The sequence below is a fragment of the Simochromis diagramma genome, unplaced genomic scaffold (assembly GCF_900408965.1).
Source record: "Simochromis diagramma unplaced genomic scaffold, fSimDia1.1 OVJJ01000507.1, whole genome shotgun sequence".
In the NCBI taxonomy this organism is placed as follows: domain Eukaryota; kingdom Metazoa; phylum Chordata; class Actinopteri; order Cichliformes; family Cichlidae; genus Simochromis; species Simochromis diagramma.
The window spans coordinates 308,442-328,126 of record NW_024387321.1 but is presented as its reverse complement, the minus strand read 5'-3'; the positions used below and the strand labels follow the sequence as shown (position 1 = coordinate 328,126).

The 19,685-nt window shown below is 40.6% G+C and overlaps 1 protein-coding gene across 1 annotated transcript; it reads right to left on the bottom strand.

Annotated features, from left to right (window-relative positions):
* Positions 1–9,776: 9,776 nt before the first annotated feature.
* On the bottom strand, positions 9,777–18,332 carry LOC120717686. The gene is made up of 4 exons (XM_040005883.1): positions 18,327–18,332; positions 17,249–17,405; positions 14,886–15,233; positions 9,777–10,923 (listed from the first exon to the last, which is right to left on the bottom strand). The coding sequence occupies exons 1-4, from the start codon at positions 18,330–18,332 to the stop codon at positions 10,685–10,687; spliced, it is 750 nt and encodes a 249-aa protein (XP_039861817.1). The 3' UTR covers positions 9,777–10,684.
* Positions 18,333–19,685: the final 1,353 nt, after the last annotated feature.

Below are 19,685 nucleotides of genomic sequence, written 5' to 3'. Positions count from 1 at the left end.
AACCCTTTAAAACCGATCGGAGCGGGCACGCTCTGTTTTGCATAACTATTTTAAAATCCTGGTAGCACTGCAACGGCATAAGCTAGTGCAAAAATTTTTTTGCATATGAAACCGGAGGAGTTGTACTTACATCTTATGCCATCAGCTTGTCCTCGGTCACGGTTTCCTTCCACATAAAGCTTTGCAAAAACTGCATAAAAAGCACTTGCAGGAACAAAAACATAATATTCCAGAAACACGCTTTGCCGATCCGATCAGCTGTTCATAACACTTCCTACGTTGGAATAGACGTCAGCGCGAACTTTCACATGTCCGCCATGACCTGCCCAAAACCGGAAGTGACGTCATTTTCGCGGAAATGTAGTTTTTTTCCATCAGGGCCTCATGAGCCTATACTTGTGTTTTTAAAAGTTATGTTTGACTTTATGACTTTCTGTGTCGTTTCTGGGATGCTGAGGACTCATATTGCACTGCTGGAAATAGTTTATTTTGATGCATATGCTGCTTTTTTGCAAATTTGCACTATAATATTTATTTTTGTTTTTCCTGCAGTATATAAAAATTGGTGTATTTCAAAAATAAAACTATGAAGACACTCAAAATAAATTTCCTGTGGTAGGAAACTATTTTGTGCAACTTTTTTGTATTGACAGTTTTGAGGGATAAGCCTCTTAAATTTCTCTAACTAGAAATATATGTTAAAAAAGCAAAAACGATTTTCAATTTTTTTGTAGTTTATTGCACTTTTTGCAATTTATGTAATTACGATACACTTAATGCATACATATTATTAAAATCTGGGTTATAATGGTTGTATTGATGTATAGCAACTTGAAATGCTCCCAAAAATGGCACTACAGCATGTAAAAATATAATATAAGCTCTGGTGGACTTGGTTCTATGGTAGGTCTTAAAGGGTTAATAAACCCAACAATGTGATTTCCTGAGGTCAGATGGCCCAGGAGGTTAGTGGGCATTAAGGCGTCTGGGAAGGGATCTCAGAACTGGATTATAGATAGCAGAGAGTCTGTTCTGTCTCTTTGTCTGTGAAGGTTCTCAGTCATCCAGGTCATCGTAGTCAAAGGAGCTTGCAAAGAAAAGCGTCTGGACTTCTTTAAGTTGCTTGAAGACGTTTCACCTCTCATCCGAGAAGCTTCTTCAGTTCTAAGGTCAAATGGTGGAGAGTCCCAGATTTAAACCTACACATCATTTTAACAACTGTGGTCCGTGTGTTGGGACAAAACTTGGCCCGCAGATCTGTGTGTACACTGTCACACACACTTTCTGTTAGGTTTTGTATTGTTGATTGTCATTTATGCTTAGAAATATTTAACCATATATGCTTAGAGGTGTATAATCATTTGTAGATTGAAAGAATGTCTCATCCTAGGAGGTCTGTAACAACTCTGTGTAGCAAAAAGAGGGGAGTGCGTTCACTCCTCTACAGATTGTTCTGGCATAGATCACACACCTCCTAGGAGAGGTCGTATCTTCTCTTTCTGATATATGGTTTAGCAAACACACGTATATTTCTTTAAGTATAAGAGCCTTTTGTTCAGATGGAGCCCTAGACTCCTGGCACCAGCCTTTGGGGAGTCTTCACAGGGTCACATCTTGACCTCACACATACACACACACACACACGTACACACACACACATACACAGTATTCTTTGTTCACATGTATACCTATGTAAGATGTCATATGTTAATGACCCTATGCATATTCATGTAACCACAATAAAAGGAGTGCTATGGGGAGCCTGGCTGAGAGTCTGACGGAGGTCAAGTGGTGGAACGACACTTGGCTCCAGGCAGGACTCCCTCATGCATGAGTAACATGAAGAACTTTGCCTACTCGTGTCTTGCTTCGCTGTGTAATTATATTGTCCTCAACGTTCCAGCGAATAGGTTCAAGCTACAAACCTATCATTAATTGGTCCTTCGAGAGCCGGAGCCCTGGAATCGGCATTCACCGAGGGGAGGAGGGACACGCTGAAAGACTGACGTCAGCCAGGAAGTTCCTGTGGATTAACTGTCTGTCTTTTCTCCTCGATGAATGACGATCGGCGGGATCCGAGGCTGATATTACACGCTAAGCAACACCAAGTAAGTTTGAAGAGCCCGACTCTATAACCGTGTGGTTGTGCAGTCTCCGCCACTGTGTGAGGCGTTGAGAGGTTCGCTACTTTGTGGAGCGATAAGTGAGTTCCTCGCTACTTTGTGCAGCGAGAGGTGAGTTCTCCGCCACTGTGTGAGGCGTTGAGAGGTTCCTCGCTACTTTGTGCAGCGAGAGGTGAGTTCTCCGCCACTTTGGGGACGTTGAGAGGTTCCTCGCTGCTTTGTGGAGCGAGAGGTGGTTCTCCGCCGCTTTGTGGGACGTTGAGAAGCTCCGCAGGGTCCAGAATGTGCTGGACAATAGGCCTATTTTGTGTTGTTGTCATTGTTGTTGTCGTTGTTGTTGTTGTGTGAGTGTGTGCGGAGCAGAACACGTGGTCTGTGACACCGACTGTTGTTGTTATCATGGGTTTCTAAGCAACCAAGAGTGAGTCGGAGGGAGACAGACGTTTGTGCTGGACTTTGCTCCTGGCAGCACAAAGTATTTAAATAAAAATGAGAGAGAGCGGCGGCTCAACAGCTGCGCGGGTTCACGCGAGCGCGGTCACGCGGGTTTCACGCGGACCTGAGCCGTGCGGTTAATTGCAGGCTTATAAATGGAAGAGATTCAAATGTTAGAAGTTTTCAGAAAACACACCAGCCTTGAAGAGGCGTGTGGAGAAGGCCTGCCACATCAGCAGCACTTGAGATGTGCTGTGGTGAATGGCTTTCCCCCACCCCTTGCTGACACAATGTTTATTCTTTAGCTTGCCCTGATCGACAACAGCCTGTGTGCCAGACCATAGATTTAATTGAGGTGGATAGTTGTTAAAAGTAATCTACATTAAGCTTGTGGTTGCTCAAATTCAGTACAATGACATATGAGGTGAAGTGATATAGGCAAATATTTAAACTAATGAAGTGCATAGAGGCACTTGACCTGTGTGAAAGACTGTCGTCTTATTATGAGCCATTGTTGAGATATAGAGCACACCTGTGAAAACAACTAATATGCTGAACCCTGTATGAAACATCTAAAAGTACATGATGGAGAAGCTGTATTGAATATGAAAGTGTAAGACTTTGCCACTGTGGGCAGAGCATGCAACTACTGTGTGATGTTGCGTTGCGGTTTTTTTTTTCTTCTGGGCTGATGAGCAAGCTACACATTATCGGATCAAGAGCTGTCTGAGAACTACTCAAAGAGAGGGAAACAGAGTTCTGATAACTGTGATAACTGGAGTGTGCAGCGTTTCCGTGAGCAGTTTTCCTGCACCTTGACTCGTGTGTGTGTGTAGCATCAGCATCATGTTTTTGTTTATTTGTTTTGTCGGGTTAAAAATAATTAAATAAACTGGTGATCATATTTATGGATCACCATGGCACATATCATCAGCCATGTGATTTATTTATGCAGATGAAAAAGTGAGTGTGAATGTGTCTGACATCACAGTGTTTCTGTGCGCTGTGTAAAAGTAATTGCCTCTGATTGTGAAGAGCGGTGATTCTGCAGGTCACCAGCTATAGTAAAGAAAAAAAAGAGAGTGAAAAAGAGAAAGAATTTATATTGTAGATGAAAAATAATCATAGGGAGAAGGTTTTGTGTTGATCAGCCAAAAAACAACTTACAATTTCATTTTCTGCTTTTAAGAAAGGATTGTTCACAAAAACAGAGAGAGAGAGATGTGTGTTGATTAAGCAGTGATGATAATAATAAAAATGTCTTAGTTTGTCACTTTCAGGTGAAAAGCAGACCTGAATCAATTTTCCACATGCAGCAGTCGGAAGAAAGTTATAGTTTAACATCATTGGAAACATGCAGGCCAAGTTTCTGGCTGACTTATTTACAGCGCCATGTGTCTCTCAACCTCACAAGCAAGCAAGCTCTCACCCCTCCCTGAAGACAAGGAATGCAGCTCCAAAGCAATAACATGATAAAGAGACAGCAGCAAGTCCTGAGCAAAGAGTCCCAGCAAAGCAGCAGCAATGTGGACAAACAGCATCAGAGAAGAAGAGCAAACCCATCATCCTGACTGATCGGATGAATGGCACTGTGTCTACAACAAGCTGTGACTTCACTGTGCATGTGAAGAAAACGTTTGAGGAGAACTGAACAGTTGGAGTTTGACATTTGCCACCTGTGGAGTAAAATGGCAAGAAGAGACAGTGGGACACAGGACAAAGCTGAAGGAGAACTGCCGGCTATTGGACTGTTGAAGTGGGAGAGGACAACAGAGTGAGAGGACAACAGAGAGAGAGGACTAGGTGAGAACACATAGGAATTATTTAATGTGGGAAATCAAAATTTGGGTTAGCAAACCTGGGGAAAAGAAAACTGACTGCTTAAGTTGGACAATTGTGAAGGAGTCTGAAACACTGCAAAAAATCACATACACAAGCAGAACATGCATTAACCATACTAACACTTCCAAACACAAAATAACTCAAGAAGAAATGATCAAATAATAGTAGAGAAGTGTGTAGGAAAGGCAGCTTTAAGAACATGCTCTGCTGGATATGCAGCTCCACAGACATGCATTAGGCCTGCCTAATAACACAAACAAACATGCAATGAAAATTAGCTTGTTATCTTTCATCAGTGTTAAAATAGTGTCAATTTAGCAGACACTTGTTATTAAATACTTAATTTATCCAATGCAAAAAATTGACTCTCTAGGTTGCAGGACAACAATTTAAACTTTTGTGGGAAAAAAGATTCTGGTTTGACCAACCAGTGATCAGATAATAAATTTAGTCGTTGATATAGTAAATTGGGAGAAGCTTCCTGCTTGATTGATGCAGCACAAGTAATTTACTGTATGAGGGAAATTGTCTTTTGTGATACTATTTTGAACATGCTTTTCTGTTGTCCTGTCATCTTAGTGGGTTAATAGCTGATATGCAAATTAGTTGATCGTTCTTAGATTAATGAAAGGTGATTGAATTCTAGCACGAGTGAATGAGATGTGTTGGAGTTTGTTGTGTGTTGAGTGGAGACTCTAAAACACTGAGTTTCCTGTTTTGATGTGAGAGTGAATCCTGTATTTAGATACACAACTCTGAATACGTCAGAACAAACTTTTTTTTTGTGAAGTGCATGACAGCATGTCACATGTTTTATGATGAAGGGAAAAAAGGAAAATTGAATAAAATAGATCTGTGGCCTAAATGAGTGAAGAGCACAGACCTGGTGATTAAACTCATAAGTTAAAGAAGACATTAGGCTTATGTTGTGTGTTGTGCAGCTGATGGTTGGTTTGGAGTGAATCTAGCTGATGATTCTTCTCCTGTTGTGAAGTTGATGAGGAGTTTGTGTCATGACTTAACAAGGCCTTTTTATTTTGATACTTTCACAGTGCACTGAAAGTTTGGTTTGATAATCTGTTATTTTTCATTTTTATCTTTTGAACAGGCACTGATTTTGTTTGTCTATTTCTTTTCTTTAAGTAGATCTGCACGTCGGGAATTGAAAGTGCTTTACGACCTGTCAAGAGGGCCGTTGCGGGTGGGTTTCTCCACATTAAAATGGGCTCTGGAGAAAGCCACTTATTGGGACAAGTTCCTGTCCAAAAAGGATTCAGCGATGTAATCCAAACTAAAGTTCTTTTTCTTTTGAAATGACGTCATTTTGCTGGAAGTGGAAACTAAATGCGACGACAAGTTCCACTATCAGCAAAGAAAGAATGAATGAATGGAAATAAAAAACAAACTGACTGACTGGTAAAAGCTGACAGGACTTGACCACGACTCAAGGTTAACCTCCACCTAGACAGGACAAAAGGGTGGATGATTTTATGTGTTTTTGTTACAGGAGCAGAAAGATGACAGCAACATTCGAGGTTGCATGACGATTTAACCTTTTAAATGCCATTTTCTCTGTCTGTGAATTTACTATGTGTGTGTGTCATTCACTACCTTGTGTTGCTCACAGAGATTACTGTGAGAAAGTGTATACACCTGCGCAGCACTAACATTTACATTTCTTTTTACAGCAGATGGTTAATCATGTGTTTGATCATGTGATTTATAAGAGGATTAGTTGATGTTTTTCCTACTACAGGATTTCTGGGTTTATATGTGAATGACATTCTTTCCACGGCTAGGGATGGCTAACTTTATGGTGTTTTTATGGCACCTCTGGAATGTGGATGGCCGACGCCTGCCCACCAGGATAATCCATGTGTGTTGCTAATGTTTGTTTTTCTAAAAGTGCATGTGGAGGATTCAGCTGAAGTGGACAAGTGACATGAGAAAAACAAATAAGGGATGCAGTGTTTATGGTATAGTTGAAGATGGGCTATTGAGCTCATAGTGATTGTTGAGTTGAGTGACTTTGCTTAAGAGAAGTCACTGATTACATTAATGTTAACTGAGTACATGGGATGATCCATGTTTTAGGCAAATTATGGTAATAATAGTGATTTAATGATTTGAGAAAACCTGCACATGACACTTGTCTTGCCCGTGCTGAATGCTTATTGTTCTTATGATACAATTGTTTATAAGTGTGAAGTTTGATTTTACTTCCAAATCTTGCTTTCCAGGCCATGATGGTGTGTATGCAGGCTCCTGGGAGAGCCAGGTGTTAAGCAGACTTAATATGCAAAACACACTAAGATTTTCATTGCAGGATTATAGGTCCAGGGTGGTGCTGCTCCTGGGGAGGAGATGCCCTGATGTTGCCTGGGATATGATCTAGCTAACCTTTTTTCTTTAAGATAGGGATCCAGGTTTGATGAGTTGACTCGTGGGAGTATCCATGAGTCAAGAGGTGGGGTCCAGAATTAACATTAAACAATGTTTTTTATTATTGTTGCAGTGATTTGTGTGATTAGCCGTTTATTTACAAGTATTAAACCTATGCAAGTGGTGCATCCATGTTCAGATGAGGCTTTGATGGCCTATAAGTGAAGTTCACTGAACTAAAGAATGTGGTTTGATGATTGTTGACATGCTCTCCAAATAGAAGTTTTTCTGAAATACAGGTGCAGCAGTGAGAAGCGAGAAACATTCCAGGCATAGCTGAGCCCAGGCAGTGGTTGAGGTCAAAGGTCAAGCTGGTTGGGGCCCATCATGAGATCAGACCTTGGAGCCACAGCAAGGACCATTTCAACTGCCTGCAAAATAGCGGAGAGACCCTCCTGGATTTATCAGAGCCACTGCAAGAGGTCGAGGTCCCAGGAAACCCCAGCACCCTCAAGACAGCACAATAGAGAAATCTCACACTTGGTTGTTTCAGTGGTGAGGGGGGAGTGCTGATTGAGCCCCCGTAGGGTAAGCTCGCACTTCAACCTCCAGCCTCTGATCAACTCTAGGGCAACCAAGTGCGAGGCGTGACGGCTGAATCAGCTGAACCAGGAGGAAGGCAGAGAAGCTGAGTGTTTTGAGACAGGTCCAGCAGGCCCAAAATCAGGACTATGCGTGACGAGAAGGAGTGCCTGAGAGGATCGTCCACAAGATGGGAGCTGAGGCCAGGAGAGAGACTTCAGGAGGATCAGAGATCATCTTCAGCACAGCAGACATCACACAGAGAGCTGTGCTACTGAGCTTCCAGGAGATCAAGAGGAGACTTCCCACAGCAAGATTTAAATAAAATGAAAGATTCAATATTGACGCTGAGGAAGACTACTAAGGTGTTCGACGTGCTCTGCCTTAAATCTTCAGCAGCGTTGGGACATGAAAACTCGAGGGATGAGGGGAGCGTGCCAAGCTCCATCGACAACGCAGAGGGAGTCTAAGGATGACATCATGATTCTGTGAAAAGCACAGGAACCAGAAGCTATGGTGGTGATGACAGCAGTTTCCTATGAGGTCTGCAGCATTGGAAATAGCTGAGACCCATGTTGACAAACAACAAAACTAACTGGTATGTTTGAATGTTTATTCTACATACATTTGGACTCTGGTCCTATGGACAGTGATGGAAACAACTGGAAGAGACATTCATGACGCCCTGCAGAACTCAAACCACTCTGCAGAGAGACATGTGATTTGCACACCCGGAGGAAGCACCACAAACCTGAGATGTTTTTGAAAATGTTACTTTCTTATTTTAACTATTAAATTAACAATTTCTTTGTTTGCTCGTAGGATGCAGTTTGCCATTGGATGAGATCAATGAGGAATGGGATAACTGCTAATACATTTGTTAAACTGTGTACTTTTACAGTAATTTAGGGTGATTTGACATATGCTGAGTATAAAAATGTTTGCATTGACACTGTCAGACATGAGGTGATCATAACTGGGAGCTTTTCAAGCATAAAGGTCAAAAAGGGGGGAATGTTAGGTTTTGTATTGTTGATTGTCATTTAAGCTTAGAAATATTTAACCATATATGCTTAGAGGTGTATAATCATTTGTAGATTGAAAGAATGTCTCATCCTAGGAGGTCTGTAACAACTCTGTGTAGCAAAAAGAGGGGAGTGCGTTCACTCCTCTACAGATTGTTCTGGCATAGATCACACACCTCCTAGGAGAGGTCGTATCTTCTCTTTCTGATATATGGTTTAGCAAACACACGTATATTTCTTTAAGTATAAGAGCCTTTTGTTCAGATGGAGCCCTAGACTCCTGGCACCAGCCTTTGGGGAGTCTTCACAGGGTCACATCTTGACCTCACACATACACACACACACACACACACACACACACACATACACACACACACACATACACACACGTACACACACATACACACACACAGTATTCTTTGTTCACATGTATACCTATGTAAGATGTCATATGTTAATGACCCTATGCATATTCATGTAACCACAATAAAAGGAGTGCTATGGGGAACCTGGCTGAGAGTCTGACGGAGGTCAAGTGGTGGAACGACACTTGGCTCCAGGCAGGACTCCCTCATGCATGAGTAACATGAAGAACTTTGCCTACTCGTGTCTTGCTTCGCTGTGTAATTATATTGTCCTCAACGTTCCAGCGAATAGGTTCAAGCTACAAACCTATCACTTTCTATGTTTTCTAATGTCTATGTACCTTGCACTGGCCTTCACACTTGCATCCTCTTACTGAGCCCTCTAGTGACAATTTTACATCTAATTTACATTCAAGTTTGCAAGTTTAAATCAAATCCTTCTTCCTGTAAATGCAACAACATTTTGCAGCCAATCAGGAAACAGCAACTTAGCTTGTAGCTAAAACAGGGAATACCAACTAAAAACAAAATCCACGAACAAAGAATTTGTAACAGTTTCTGTTTATAAGACTGTGACTGGCTCACTGATGGCTAATAATTTCTTTCTTTTTTTTTTTTTTTAATAAATTGCTGGTTGTTTTCCAGTGTGATGTTTTCCGTATACATATATCTATTTTTAAGTGAACACAATATTTTAACATATAGATATTTAGAAGTAATCTTTGAAAATTGCATGAAGTTCTCACTAACAGTGAATACTGTTAGTGAGCATTTTAACATGCTGCCAATAAAAGACTCAATGAAAATCTGTCCCATCCAGGCAGTTTTAAACCAAAACTCTAGACCTGGTCAGGAACAAGTTATATTAAGTGTTCAGCGTAACTTACAATGATGATTTATCCAGGTAAACAGAGATATACGTTGTACCTTGCTAAGCCATTGATCTGAGTTCGTTGTACACCCCTCCGCTCTAATTACACTCCCTGCAATTAAAAAACGAAACACTCAAAATAACAAAAAAATCTTCTTGATAGTTTGTGTTTTTATTTATTACATGTCAGCACGACTCCAGTCCAGCTCGAGCTTGTACTAACAGAATATACATAGTTAAGATCAATTAAAAGGTGACAGAGTGGTGCTTAATAATGCCATTATAAAAAGAACATTAAACATGACAAGTACACTCGAAACTTTACATGTTGCTGAAAAATAAAGTGATTAGATATATACATATATATATTACACTGTGATTAATGATGTGTCCGTGCTAATGATTTTGAAAACATACAAAAATACAAAATATTTGCATAGAAAAATAACACAGATTAAGGCTTCACAGGCTTAAACATACAGTGCTGGTCCTTTTTACTCTTGATATCAGCAACATGTCCTCTGATAATGAACCTGTGCTGACCTTTATTTCACTAAAATAAACTTATTTTTGGTAGTGATTGATTTAAAAAAAATGTGGTATGTGGGTTTAAACACTTTAGAAGAAGTAAACCACTGCCCCGTGCAGACGAGCTACAACAGTGACCTCTGTAATAAACTGAGAGGTAGCAGCTTTGACAGCAGACTCTGAAGCTTTAGCCTTTTTGGCAGAACTGGACTGATGTCAGGGAAGGGGGCAGGCTGACTGGCTGTAGAGGTAATAAAAGTGAAGATCTTCAAATACTTAATAATGTGCGTAACAACCTGTATAATTTACAGGTCACGACCCATAACGACAGTTTGCCCACACTACTTCCTTTCCTAACTTGACAAGAGAATCTGATTCCTGAGAGTAACCTGAGCAGACATTTATTATTGTGGTTAAACTGAGCATTTTGAACCATCATAAATGGACAAAAACAAGACTAATGCAGCATGGATCTCTAGTAGTCTTACAAAGATGTTTTCATTGCTGTGCAACAGCAGGACCCACAGTCATTCAGGAGGAAAGAGGTAAGGATTCAGATCTGCTATTTAGTGCTTTTTCAGGACTTTTCATACATTTTTTTAGTCTTTTGTAGATAATTACAACAGCAGGTATAGCAAAAATAAAAAAAGTGATTGGCACACCAGTTATCAGTGAAAGATACCAATTACTCTTTCCTCCATCCTTCTCTACTCTGACCTTCTCTTCTCGAACCTTTTCTCCTCCATTCTCGGTGTCTTCGTCCGTGAAACCTGCAGAGCAGAAAGAGTGTGCAGACAAAGTTAGCAGACACTCTAAAATATATCTTCAGGTCATTCAGAGGCTTTGGCAGCACATGGGTTAGCCTCCCTTTATTCATAATAACTCTGAGTACAGCCAACCTCACTCCTACTGAAAAAGCTATGATATATTTTGGTCATTGCTGGATAATGTGCTTTGGTAGTTTTGAAATAGTTTTTGAAACATCATGCTTTCATTAAAAGATTAATTACTTTGGGATTCTCCTTCTTCCAAAAAGCTTTCTTAGTCATCAAGCTGAAGTAAACCAGAACCATCCTAGGAGGAAAAGATTTTGGTAGATCCAAAATTAACTTGATCTTTTAATTTGTTTTCATTTTTGTTGGAAGCCTAACATGTAGAATAATCTGAAAATCTGATAAGAAATAAATGAATGTGCAGCTGCACCAGTAATAACTGCTGAACAACACAGGAGCGTGATCACAACGTCTTTTAGAATAAGAGCAACACAAAAACATAAATTATACAAACTCACAGTTAATTAAGCTGTGTTAAAAATCACGTGACCACAGAGAGGAAGACCAGGGCTTAATCGCCAAATACTAAATTTTGGGAATGTGTGGGTTAGAAAAAAAAGAAAAATATGAATATATGATACCAAAAACTGCCAAGGACGTCATTTTGCCTCTACAGATGTGAATGTAAAACCACTAATGCTGCACACCAGGTTGCCTAGCAGCACAACTGTTTGCACACATTTTAAAGTGAACCAGAGCTAGCTAGATGTGGTTGATAAATAAATATATAGAGTACTGTATTTAGATAACAGCTGAATAATTACTGCTGGGCTGGCAATGGGATGTTGAGCCAGGGGAGAGTGTGAGAAATGTGTGAGAACCGAACAGGTTGCTGGCTGTGCTGCACAACAGGGGAACAGACAGACCAGCATGTGGAGAACTAATCTGAGCAAATACAGAATGAAATCCAGAGCAGAGCATCGAAACAGCTTTCAGACCTGAGCAGGAGAGCTGAGGAGGTGAAGGTGCAGACTTAGGCAGAACATTGTGGATTGCTCTATTTTACTATTATCACTTAGAATGTGTTTCTAATGTTTTTTTAAGCCACCTGTGACGTCACAGCCCCCAAAACAACCCTTAAATACTCTTTTGTCCAATCTTACTTAAAATTGGATAAAAATTAACAATTGACTTTATTTCAGAAATAACATCTTTGCCATTACTTCTGTTACTGCTGTACTGCTATTAGGGCTGGGCTATATCACGGTAATACCGGTGTAATGTTGGGCAACGATAGGAAAATGACATATCGTGATAGAATATGGGTAAAACGCGCATGCGCAGTGCCTTTGTTTACATACGCACATGGCGGCGACGCAGAATGAGAAGAGCGAAAGCGGATCATTGAATGAAACAGATGAACCAGAATTGGTTTGTAAAAATGCTGCAACTTCAGTGGTGTGGAACTGATTTAGCTTTCATCCGTCAGATACACAACAAAGCACTAGTTTTGGTAGAGCATGCTAGCGGGCCGTCGTTATTACCGTGTTTTTTGGAAAATACGGCACACTTAAAATCAATCCTTTGATTTTTCTGAAAGTCGACAGTGCCCCTTATAACCCTGTGTGCCTTATGTATGAATTCTGGTTGTGTTTACTGACCTCGAAACAATTTTATGTCGTACATGGCGCTCGAAAATCTGTCAAATGTTTAGCACGACTTTGCTAAACTATGAAGCTGCACCGCTTGATGGGTTGTTGGAGCATTACGGCTGTCGTAGGCAGGAGCCTCGCGGAGTGATACAAACTGTGCTTCAACATAATATTAGCGTATTGTGTGTGTATAACCTCTTTTTAAGTTTTGTGGATATTATACATGTTCATGCTGAGGATATGTCGGCCAATTTCCACTGGAAATGCCTTTTGGTTAAACTGTCAGCAAGGATTTTGCATTTGCACGGTTACATTTTTATATAAATTTAATGCACATAAAAAACAGCTGCTTGTTTAAGTGAAAATACATTGATGTTTTTCTTTTTGCACTAATAAAGTTGTGGAGTTGTAAAGTGTTTTGTCTAGTGTCAATTACATCGTCAGTTATATCGTTATCGCAAATTTTCAAATGTATATCGTGATAAATATTTTTGGTCATATCGCCCTGCTCTAGCTGCTATCATTTGCCACCAGGAGGGGTCATGTTATTATCTGCCCTCTCTTGTAGACTGTCTGATCTCACCACAGCATCAATGATGGAATGTGCACAGGAACTGTAAAGGCTCTTTTAAAATGTATTCTGTTAACGTCTAATCTGGCCTTGCTGGTCTTGAGTGTAATCTTCATTTGCACCTTGTTGTAAACACTTCTATTTCCAACATAAAGGCTTGCCTTCATTGCAGAACTTGACATTGAGATTGCTGTCTCTCCTTGAGAGACGTGCCAAGGCTTTTTTTTTTTCTTTTTTAAAAACAATTGAAATAATTCTGTCATCATCTACTTTAGTCGTGCCTCAAGACACTTCACCCGTTGCCTACTGGTGGTGGTCAGAGGGCCCGGTGGCGCCAGTGTCCGGCAGCCTCACCTCTGTCAGTGCGCCCCAGGGCAGCTGTGGCTACAATGTAGCTTCCCATCACTAGTGTGTGAGTGTGTGTGTGAACGGGTGCATGACTGGATGTGTAAAACACTTTGGGGTTCTTAGGGACTAGTAAAGCGCTATACAAATACAGGCCGTTTACCATTTACCATAGTTGTTTTCTGTGGTCTTTCAGGCCTTTTGGTGTTGCTGAATTGGTCGTATAGGGCTGCGCGATATGACAATATATATCGGATGATGAAATTAAAATGTCTATCGCCTCATATCATAAGCTATCGCTTGTTTCGTGGTGTCGCATAATATTGTTTACGGCAATATTTTTTCATTGTTTCAATGGTCACAGTGTGGATGCAGGCACAGAGAATACCAGCATGACCAGTTAAGATGAGGCAGAACCAGGTAGCTCCAAACAGAAGGACCAGTCAAAACAAATGGAGGACCTTATTCCTAAAGGCAAGAGGCTACCTCTGTAGCATGGACATGGTTTGGTTATGCAACATCTGACAGAAAACTGTACCATGTACTATGAAATCTATACTCAATTTTACCGCAAAACGGTCCCCCCCACAGACTCAAAGACAACAAACCTCTTCTATCACCAGAATCACGTGAAAGAGTATGGAGAGTTTACCGATGAGAAGCAAAAAAAGAGCCGTCAAGTGCTCAAAATAAACCTTAGACTCAAACGTTAGAACAGGCTTTTCCCCGCAGCACGCCGTGTAATAAATACAAAGAAAATGGCGGCCGTTACAACTTATGTCTAAAAATGTATCGTTTCATGCATCGGTCAAAACACTCGACTCCAGGTACACAACGCCCAGCTGTGTTCAATGAATTTTCAGAAAAAGCACTATTTTGTGATATATATCGTTACTGGGATGAGAATTGTTTGTATTGAGATGAGACTTTGGTCATATCTCACAGCCCGAGGTCAGTACATTCATTCTTTGTAACAATGCACCAGATTTTCATTTATTTTACTCCTAAAGTTTATGCTCTCTCTCTCCGATTGGTTTACGTGAACTTTTAAGCCCAGTTATTGGCTCCCTCACATCTTTGTAGCATCTTTCGGGCTTCCTATTTAAGGTCAAAGTGAAAAACTATAAAATACACATCGAACACTTTGAATCAAGTTTAGGAATCATGTATAAATAACAGCACTTTCTGAATTTAAAGCTGAAGTTAAATGCAATGTGTTGGTGTACAGATAAAAAAACAAAAAAAATCTGATGAAACTTTAGATCCCCATCATGCAAAAACAAACAATGGAAGTGGGAAATAACTTAATAGCACCAACCACAACAATCACATCACATCTGCAAAATGTAAAACTTCCTATGGAAGAAACTGTAACACTTCCACAAACTCACCTGAGGATTTGACTGTGAGCTTGATGGAGTGCTTGAACTCACTTTGGACGCCCTTATTTCTTCTGGTGTTCCTGGTTGTAATGCGACACTCATATGTTCCTGCATCCCTGATGCTGACATTCCTTAGAATCACTGAACAGCCTCCATCTTTCATTGATGGATCTCTAAGCTCCACTCGGCCTTTATAGAACGAGTGCTGGTAGTTTTCATATAGGCGCTGGTTTCTGTAGAAGAATACATAGACATCGGACTTAAGCTCAGGTTTGCTCCACTCCAACAGGGTGATCTCCACATCTCTGGGACCCTGACACTGAAGAATGGCATCTTCTCCAGGACTCGCAGTTACCTCTGAGTGATATAAACACAAAATTCACTGTTTACTATGAGTAACAAACGGAGAATACAGATGAAAAAAAATAACCATACAAGTGTCTGTGAAGGTTCTCAGTCATCCAGGTCATCGTAGTCAAAGGAGCTTGCAAAGAAAAGCGTCTGGACTTCTTTAAGTTGCTTGAAGACGTTTCACCTCTCATCCGAGAAGCTTCTTCAGTTCTAAGGTCAAATGGTGGAGAGTCCCAGATATAAGCCTAGTGGGAGTGACCCCCCACAGAGGGACAAAAGGACCCCCTGATGATCCTCTAATCGCCTGAGACAAGGTGAGAAACTGGGCGTGGGTCCCAATCAGCCAGAGTTTCGGGTGTGTTCATTGTGAAACCTGGCCCCACCTTATCATGCGAATTCCTGAGATCATATGGCCCAGGATGTGAGTGGGCGTTAAGGCGTCTGGGAAGGGATCTCAAAACTGGATTATAGATGGCAGAGAGTTGGTGTCGTAATCTATAATCCAGTTTTGAGATCCCTTCCCAGTCTTAGTATTGTAATTATTATTATTTATTTTCCGGCTCCTTCTTTTTAAAATGACCTTCAACGAACTTTTGTGTATCCTTTATTTATCCATCCAGGTAAAAAGTCTCCCTGTGATTACATATGCATTTCAAGAGAGATGTGTTTGAGAGGGCAGCAGAAACTGCAACAAAAACATTTCTATCAAGATATTTGACGTGTCAAATAAGACTCTACTCTCTGAGTCATAAAGGCTCTTGCAAATCAGGTAATTTCTATATTTTATGTATAACAAGACTGCTGGCTGTTCTGAGCAGCAGGGGAGCTGTAGCTAAACTGAACTGAGTCCAGAGTGAAATCCGACAGTCTTCAGGCCTGAGGAGCGGATTTTTACAGTAAAAGATGTATAATCTGTTTCTTATATTTTTGTAGCCAGGGTCATAAATCACATATTGTTATTACACAAAATGTATTGTAAACCCCAAACTGTTCCTGGTATAGCTGACTTTTAGGACCTGCAAGCCTGTAGTTATCTTCATTATTAGTTAGAGCCCCTCTTCATCCCTTTCTTCATCTTTGGTGCATTCCTATAAATTTGGGGTACCCCTATGGCCTCTCCCCTTTTCTATAATTCCCCTGTAGGAGAGGTCTATGTCATTTCTTTTCCGAGATTAATTATATCTTTATCCACTCTGACGTTTCTGATTGTGCGTTGTTAAGAGGATGTGTATTGTTAGCTTATCCACTGAAGCTAATTTAAGGAAGTCAGACTTGAATTTTGAAATAAAATTATACCAAACTTTTTTTTAGAGAATTTGGCTATATTCCATTCAACACAGTGCAAATGGCTTGTAAATGAAAAACTAAAATGTACAAAAATGAGCCCAGGGCCTCAGAAGGGTTAATTATTGTAGTAATCGTGTGTGTGTTAATGCTAGCATGAGCAGATAATTCCTGGTAGCTTTGAAGGTGTAGTGGGTTGAGCTAACTCTCATCCCAAGTGTTTGTATTGGGTATAGGAGCTGGAGCGGGCAAGTCTTTCTTTTTGCCTTTCATTGTCAGGCACAATGCAGGAACACACGGTTACATCAGCTGAGCAGTCTGTTTTAAAATGTAAGCAATAAGCTGTTTAATCTGTGAAAATTAAACAGCTGTTTCACAGTAAGCCGTATTAACGAGTCTTAAACACATAAATGAAATAGTGGCAGCGCACGTTAAAAGTTTAACAGCGTTAGTAACGTCTCCGCTCGCTGCCTCGCTGCTAACGGGGGATTGGTGGGGCTCCTTCGACTTTCCAAGTTTGAGAGTTCATTAAAGATGATAAATCCGACTTATGATTTTATCTGGAGTTTGCCCAACACTGTCGGAGAAACCCTGCAGTCATATATGTTAAATGTAGACAGGGCTGAGATATCGGCTGGGTTTAAAGGCACCGTTATGGCGTAGAGAGAAAGTTAGATACGTGAAATATGAGACCTGTGAGGATCCTTTAAAACAACCCATCCCCTGCTGTAACTCACCTTGATCCAGAGGAGCCGCAAAGGGCACAAAATAAAATAAAAAGAGTGCAATGTTAGCAGCAGCAATCCTCATAGCAAAGAGGCGGAAGCGGAGCTCGATGACGGCGACGACGTAGGCGTGGCTGTGGGGTTGGAAGGACCCCAAAAAGACAATAAACTACAGTCCACATTTAAAATGGCATTTATCAATTTACAAAACTAAATAAAATCAAAAACTTAAGAAAAAAATGGCACCACTTTAGCGGGAAGCAATTCACACTGCATACGACCGATCCCACGCAAAAAAGTTGATAAACACACAGCTTAACACGCGGTCCGAACCTAGACCCGGAAGCTGTCCCATAAGGACTCAGCTACAAAAAGAAAAACAAACAAACAATAAAACAAAAAGTAGTATGATTTAAACATTGCGTTTCTTTCATTTAAACAAGCTATCTTCTTTACGGTAGTTGTTTAATTGCAGATGCCAGCTGGATGTGAGTTCAGGAGTTAAGCTATCCCACGTGATACCTAGCGCTACTGTCATTTTTCTGGCACTGATCCAATACTAAATAAATACAGGGCCATTATTTCCAGTAACAATAGTGACACATACAGTTTGAACCTTTACATGCAGCTTATGTAGGGGTCAACAAAGCAATAACTACGGTAATGTTATTAAATAAAATAGACTGGGCAGTGAACGTTTTGTTGTTGTTGTTGATTTTCAAATAAAATAATTAAACATGTTTCAGTGGGTTGAATGAATTATTTGAATGTCTAAACTGATGGTAGTCATATCAGTAATATATTAACATGATGCTGAAAATCCAACATGACTGAAACATTACTTTCACCAGTGACCACGTGCACTACCTGATTATTCTGTCCTTCTCTGAAAAGGATTGTGACAGTGACCACTGTGCTCAGGATCTGGGTTTGTCTCGGGGATTTCTTTCCTCCTCTCTTTGTTTCTTTTGCTGCTTGTTTTGGGACAACAGTTTTTTTTCATCGACTTTTATGTCTTCAAATAAGCTAGCAATGTCACAGAAGAGAATTTTACAGTAGTGCATCTGAATTACAGGGGCAGCATTCATACCAGCATGATATCAAGATTTGGATTGGCCAGAGGATCCCTAGTAAACACTGCAACTCCAGAGTGCAGACAGATGAGAGTTGGAGGCAAGTTGCAGTACACATGCAAAGATAGAAACAACTGCATGAGAGAAAGCTGAGAAAAGACAGAGGTGAAAAATAATGAAGAAAGGGTATTCTGCAAAAAGGAAAGTGAAAAGCAAAAATAGAGGATTTCATGGGTAAATGATGACACCACAGATGCAACTGGTGTCCAAGCAGATACAACTATTTCAAAGCAATTTTTAATACCCGACACGGTTTCCCCAGGTCTGACCTCCACACGCAACAGTGAAACAGTTTTCTCAGTAATGGAAATACTAAAAATTAAATATTGTTTCAAGCTCAACAATAACCACCTTCACATGTGTATGAGAATGGTCCTGACTCCATGCAAGCACAGGTTTAAAATGCTGGCAGACAGTGGCGGCTCCTGAAAAAAATCTCAGGGGGGGCAATTTTTATGATATCGACTAAAATGACCCATTTAATGAGTACATCAAACAACACAATTTTAATTTGTTGCTAGGTGATTAACTCATACAGTGATACCTCATGCCCACTAGATGGCAACACACAACAGAAAGCTTTCCTCTAGCTACATAAGTTACAGGTAGAAAGCGAAAGAAATTAGCATCCAGTAGCCTTTAAGCAAAAATGAATGTGTCCACTTACTCATTACTTAGGCTACATCAATCCAATGTTGTGTGGTGTAATCAAGCAACAATATAAAGCCGGCTGCATCATATAAATCAATATGCACAGCCTGTCAGCCACGACTTGCGCTGGAACCAACTCCGACAAAAAGTCCTGTTGTATGCTTTTGACTTCTCCTTCGTTGCCTGGGTTAGTTGAATTTCGGGCTTGTCAGGTCCCAACTCTTTAACTTGCAGTTTTTCTGCCATTGTCCTTCTGGCAAAAGGGTAGGTTAGAAGCGATCTAACCGAATTTGGGGGAGGCTGTGCCTCAACCGTTAACAATACCGCTGCCATCGTCTCTCTCTGACCTTATAGCTCACTTAGGCTACTGACTGAGGTAAAATTCTAGAACAGCAAATCTTCGCGCGTTTTCTGCAGGGGCGCAATTTTAAGCGCCCCCAAACCATTTAATTCAGCGACGCTGATAGGTCAAATATTTATTATTTTCCCCTGGCAACCATTTAATGATAGGCTATTTCGCTGCATATCAAGGGCGCTTTGACGAGCGCCCCAGAAGAAGAAAAACACCGTTTGTTGGTTGAACTTTAATGAGTCAGCTGGTGAAAATGTTAAAATACGCCTGGCTGTATATGGGCACACACATAGTAAAACTATCATTGATGAAT

Excerpts from the sequence above, each read along its gene's own strand:
- LOC120717686 (XM_040005883.1), bottom strand. Across the intron at positions 15,234-17,248 it reads TGCGGCTCCTCTGGATCAAG|AGGTAACTGCGAGTCCTGGA; the intron begins GTGAGTTACAGC and ends TATATCACTCAG. Across the intron at positions 10,924-14,885 it reads GCTCACAGTCAAATCCTCAG|GTTTCACGGACGAAGACACC; the intron begins GTGAGTTTGTGG and ends TCTGCTCTGCAG.